This window comes from Procambarus clarkii, chromosome 49, assembly GCF_040958095.1.
Source record: "Procambarus clarkii isolate CNS0578487 chromosome 49, FALCON_Pclarkii_2.0, whole genome shotgun sequence".
Lineage (NCBI taxonomy): Eukaryota > Metazoa > Arthropoda > Malacostraca > Decapoda > Cambaridae > Procambarus > Procambarus clarkii.
In genome coordinates this window covers 9,020,449-9,026,717 of record NC_091198.1, presented here as the reverse complement: position 1 = coordinate 9,026,717, position 6,269 = coordinate 9,020,449, and the positions used below count along the sequence as shown (strand labels likewise).

Below are 6,269 nucleotides of genomic sequence, written 5' to 3'. Positions count from 1 at the left end.
AGTAGTTGTAGTATTGACTAAGCTGAGCCTGGAGGCCTGGTCGACGACCGGGCCGCGGGGACACTAAGCCCCGGAAGCACCTCAAGGTAACCTCAAGGTAGGAGCCCCTCGAGGCAAAGTTCACTGGTGGCAAGCACATCCCTTCCGTTACAAATTGACTCTATTTACGTGGAACTGTAAATGGCTTTAATTGTTTAATTCAAGTGAAGTTAATTCAAGTCTCCTGATATATGAGACCAGCCTCCTGACGTATGAGGGCAGCCTCCTGACCCATGAGACCAGCCTCCTGACGTATGAGGCCAGCCTCCTGACCCATGAGACCAGCCTCCTGACGTATGAGGCCAGCCTCCTGACCCATGAGACCAGCCTCCTGACCCATGAGACCAGCCTCCTGACCCATGAGACCAGCCTCCTGACGTATGAGGCCAGCCTCCTGACGTATGAGGCCAGCCTCCTGACCCATGAGACCAGCCTCCTGACCCATGAGACCAGAATCCTGACGTATGAGGCCAGCCTCCTGACCCATGAGACCAGCCTCCTGACCCATGAGACCAACCTCCTGACCCATGAGACCAACCTCCTGACCTATGAGACCAGCCTCCTGACCCATGAGACCAGCCTCCTGACCCCTGAGACCAGCCTCCTGACCCATGAGACCAGCCTCCTGACCCCTGAGACCAGCCTCCTGACCCATGAGGCCAGCCTCCTGACCCATGAGGCCAGCCTCCTGACCCATGAGACCAGCCTCCTGACCCCTGAGACCAGCCTCCTGACCCCTGAGACCAGCCTCCTGACCGCTGAGGCCAGCCTCCTGACCCATGAGACCAGCCTCCTGACCCCTGAGACCAGCCTCCTGACCCCTGAGACCAGCCTCCTGACCCCTGAGGCCAGCCTCCTGACCCATGAGACCAGCCTCCTGACCCCTGAGACCAGCCTCCTGACCCATGAGACCAGCCTCCTGACCCATGAGACCAGCCTCCTGACCCCTGAGACCAGCCTCCTGACCCATGAGACCAGCCTCCTGACCCATGAGACCAGCCTCCTGACCCCTGAGACCAGCCTCCTGACCCATGAGACCAGCCTCCTGCCAACTTCATCACTCAGCTCGTGAGAACAAAATGATGACGAAGGAACAAAAGAAGTCCGATTTGCGTAATTTACAGAGGCCTGCCGCTTTGGGTGACCTGGAGAGGGGGAAGGGGGTGGAGAAGGGAGGGGAAGGGGGAGGGGAAGTGAGGGGAAGGGGAAGGGGGAATTGAGGTTTAGGTCAGAGAAATGGAAACAGTCAAAGAAAAAAATCTTGGTCTCGTGGGAAATTTGTTAAGTCTTCAATAAATTTGTGTCAATATTTCAATCTCATTTTCGAGGTCCGATTTGCCAGAGGGCGATGGTGGAGGGCCCCTGCTAATGTGTGTGTGTGTTCCCTGTTGCTCCCTGTTAGAAGCACTGTTGCTTCCTGTTAGGAGCACTGTTGCTTCCTGTTTGGAGCACTGTCGCTCCCTGTTAGGGGCACTGTTGCTCCCTGTTAGGGGCACTGTTGCTCCCTGTTAGGGGCACTGTTGCTCCCTGTTAGGGGCACTGTTGCTCCCTGTTAGGAGCACTGTTGCTCCCTGTTTGGAGCACTGTTGCTCCCTGTTAGGAGCACTGTTGCTCCCTGTTAGGAGCACTGTTGCTCCCTGTTAGAAGCACTGTTGCTCCCTGTTTGGAGCACTGTCGCTCCCTGTTAGGGGCACTGTTGCTCCCTGTTAGGAGCACTGTTGCTCCCTGTTAGGGGCACTGTTGCTCCCTGTTAGGGGCACTGTTGCTCCCTGTTAGGGGCACTGTTGCTCCCTGTTAGGGGCACTGTTGCTCCCTGTTAGGGGCACTGTTGCTCCCTGTTAGGGGCACTGTTGCTCCCTGTTAGGGGCACTGTTGCTCCCTGTTAGGGGCACTGTTGCTCCCTGTTAGGGGCACTGTTGCTCCCTGTTAGGGGCACTGTTGCTCCCTGTTAGGGGCACTGTTGCTCCCTGTTAGGGGCACTGTTGCTCCCTGTTAGGAGCACTGTTGCTCCCTGTTAGGGGCACTGTTGCTCCCTGTTAGGGGCACTGTTGCTCCCTGTTAGGGGCACTGTTGCTCCCTGTTAGGGGCACTGTTGCTCCCTGTTAGGGGCACTGTTGCTCCCTGTTAGGAGCACTGTTACAAACTCTGCCCTTCCGAGTTATAAACATTATTATGAACACCGTTCTTCCCTTAATCGAACAATGTTCTTTCCCTCATACGAATACTGTTCTTCCAAGGAACAAACACCTTTGTTCGCTGTTAGTGATCTTAAGAAATCTTGGGAGTTAAGAGGTTATCTTATTTAAATTCTGGCCAGAGGCATCAAGCAAGACAAACAATAATATATAGTACATTTATTTATGTTATTTCAGCTATTAACAAGTTTCATTAATGTTATCATAGATGTTAATTGTCTTTAATAAATGTTATTTCTTGCTATTGTCAGGGTTTAAGAAATTGTATTCTATTTCAACACACACAGACACACAGACACACACACACACACACACACACACACACAAAAGTGTGTGTGTATCAGAGGATCAGCTGCTTCGGGCTGCTTCCTGGGGATGTGTGCGCGCGCGCGCGTGCGTGTGTTGAAGAGGAAATATATGTAGGAGATATAGTATGAGTAAAAATAGATTGGTTAGAAAGGCGGGGTCCAAGAGCTAATATCTCAACTCTGCAGACACACATAGTAAATACACACACACACACACTTATCAACACCTCAATGCAGAACTCACTACTACAATTTGTCTGATAATTATTATTGTGCAGTTATTTGGCTTAAAATAATTTGGGTAATGTCACATATCTGAGTCCCCCCCTCCCTTCTTCCCCCCCCCCCGCTCATGTAATGTGTCCACCCCCCCCCCTCCCCCCACATATACAGTGTCACTCCCCCTCACCAACTCGTCTCAATCCTCTGTAATCAGGACCAGCAACTTTCCTCCATCGAAGCCACAGTTGAAAGTTGTCTCGGAAAGCCCGAGCCTCTTGGCTGAAAGCCATCTGTCAGCCGTGCCAGACATAAAAAGATAGATGGCTATTGAGCACTTATCATTAGAGAAAATATTCAAATTTTATGTAAATCTGAGAGCCGACAGCCCGCGCCTGATGACTAAGACGGTAAACTGGAAGACTATAGAGGGAGTACATATGGGAGAGGTACATAGTACACAGTACATGTAGGGGGGGGGGGATAGCATGAATGTAGGGGGATAGTACATAATGGGGTGGTTGGCACATACGGGAGAGGATAATACATGCTGGGAGTGGAGAGTGAATGTTGGGAATGGATGGATGAGGGAGTGGATGAGACGTGTGCAGAGGTGGGTAGTACATTTGAAGGTAGTAGGTAGTACATAGGGAAGTGGATAGTACACTAGGGGGGGGGGATGGTACATGGGTAAGCGGGAAGTACATATGGGTACGATAAAACACGTTTTATATATCAAAATAAGATATCAAATTATCACAGTGAGGTATCTAAACGTTCTCTATACCACGGTAAGATATTCGAATGTTCTCGGTAACTGTTGTTATGAATGTTGGAGCTAAATCTGCAGCTTCACATTCTGTAATTTCCACTTATTTGCTTGCAAGATCCTTGCAAGAAGATAACAACGCCACTCGATAGCACAGAAGCCAGCTCTCAACCCTCCCTCTCCAGACCAATTCAACTTACTAAGCTCCCGCACAAACTTACCTAAGTGACAGAACAGAGAACAGGAGAACAGAGGTGGAATTAAACTTGTAACCCACACGAGTCGAAGAAAGGTAAGGAAATACTCGTACCCTATATACAGGTGGTGGTCAAGAAGGATAATACACTAACAGAAGAAGAAGTTGAGAAAGCCACCTCCGTCTACATCTTTAAAAGGCCAGATACGACTCTAACGCATTCAGTAAAATTACCAAAGCGACCAGATACACCAAGAGGCAGATTACAGCTAACGCCAAGACTAATAGCCCGCCAAACACACACCGAAACTACGACGTTGGTACAACGTTCGAACAAGTTTTAACACTTCCTAACCAGTTATAACAACCAATATAGCAAGTTGTAACAACGTTCTAATGCGTCATAAACACGTTAAGCCAAGATGTAACAACTTTATTACAAGTTGTAACAAGCGGAAAATGGAGACAGTTTCGGTTTATGCCCGAAACGCTTTGCGTAATAGTGGCTTTAGGCATTGTATGTACTAGCCCTATCTATAAATCCATCACTCTTTGTAAAATCTCTTGTATGTATGTACCTTACCTAAATAAACATTTGATTTGATTTGTTTGTGTTTCCAGGGAGGTGAGGAAGGTAAACAAACGCAGCTACACGGGTACAAGTTACCCATTTCAAGTTCATGTAAGTTTGTTGAGTTAAATTACATCTCAAAATGATAGGGAAGCGCAGGTTATTTCTACCCTCCAAAGCTATCAAATACCCACAAAAGTTATCAAATACACACAAAAAGTTATCAAATACACACAAAAAGTTATCAAATACACACAAAAAGTTATCAAATACACACAAAAAGTTATCAAATACACACAAAAACACGGAGCAGTAATACAGTTTTTCAAGAACACATACAATCACAGGTGAGTATAGATTAACAGGTTCGTACACAATCACAGGTGAGTATAGATTAACAGGTTCGTACACAATCACAGGTGAGTATAGATTAACAGGTTCGTACACAATCACAGGTGAGTATAGATTAACAGGTTCGTACACAATCACAGGTGAGTACAGCTAACAATCCTCCCGGTACAGCAGGGAGGATTGACTAGGAACCAACCCTTAACTGCCCGTCTCTGTTCACCCAGCAGTAATTACTTACCTGGTTACATGGGCCATTTGCCCACGGGAGACTTGTTCGCAAGGTAAGATAATTATCAGGTGAAAGTGCTAAACAATTACGACATCAACCCCTGCTTGTAAATAGGGATTTGAGGTTGTACTTAAGACATATCAACCACATGAGGGGTTTCAAGCCACATAAGAGCTCACTGACCATCCAATAAGTATACTTTAGTCCTCAACATAGTCCTGGACTGAAGTATACTCTCAGGGTATACGCACCGTGAAGCTGGGTATATCTCTCGCTGTGTATATACCCATACACGAGTAGGGAAAATTGGCTGAGATGATCTGCACAAGGTGTTCCAATGGGGAACCTTACTTTACCTTGCGATGAATTCGGGGCTCAACGTCCCCGCGGCCCGGTCCTCGACCAGGCCTCCTGACGGCCATCTCTACATCTTTACCATCTACTCAACAGAAGGAAGAGATGTAGAATGAGTAATGAGTATGATGAGCAGTGACAAGCAGCTCAACGAAAAAAAAAAACTCATTCTCAAGCGTACAGTATGATTGGCGCTGTATGATTGGTTCACTACTAATGCGTATGAACCAGACAAACACCAATCCACCGAACATATGGATTTGGAGTCTCTTCAGTCAAGAAAAGTGAACATATAAAATCCTTTTACATTATATTACAGCTTGAAATTTGTTCGCTTGTAACTCTTGCATAGAAATATGATGTATTTAAGAGACAATATTTCAAGCTAGACGGGCATCGAACCAGCATCCCGAGTAACCCCAGACACGCTGCTTTACCCTTACCGTTGTCAATGGGTTACAGGTGCGTCTGGGGTTACCCCAGGACGTTAGTTCGAGCCTCGTTCTGCTCTAGAGACTTCCTCATACATATATCGAATTGTTATTTCATTGTGTATGACCTATTTAGCGAACTGGGAACTGGAGCGGTGAAGGGAAGACCCCATTCAGAGCTTCCTGAGAGGTATGCCAGATCCCAGAAAGATCGGGAACACGTACACCTGTTGCTTGGAAATTGGAGGCGGGATCCAGGAGCTGAGAACACATCTAGGTGGATACACACCCATTCGAAAAACAGGACAAGCCCTCTTGCCTATATGGACGATGGAGGGGTTGTGGTGGAGAGAAGCAAACTTTTGGTGGAGAGGGGAAGGAGAGAGGGGGAAGGGGGAAAAGGGGGAGGGGGGTGGAAGGCCGCACGAGAAGTGTTGGGGAAGATTGGGCGTTATGGTGATTGATGAGTCGGTTCTTCCCCCGAGTCAGTCCTGCCAATACCAACCTCACCCCCCCCCCCCATCTACCCATCACCCGTGGAATCATATCTCAAGCCTAAAATGTTTATAATCTCAAACATGTGAATGTAGGCAGGCGATGAGTCACA

The 6,269-nt window shown here is 47.9% G+C and overlaps 1 protein-coding gene across 1 annotated transcript; it reads right to left on the bottom strand.

Moving 5' to 3' along the window:
- Positions 1-214: 214 nt before the first annotated feature.
- On the bottom strand, positions 215-1,072 carry LOC123763400 (golgin subfamily A member 6-like protein 2). The gene has a single exon (XM_045750554.1). The coding sequence runs from the start codon at positions 1,070-1,072 to the stop codon at positions 215-217; it is 858 nt and encodes a 285-aa protein (XP_045606510.1).
- Between the last annotated feature and the right edge of the window lie 5,197 nt (positions 1,073-6,269).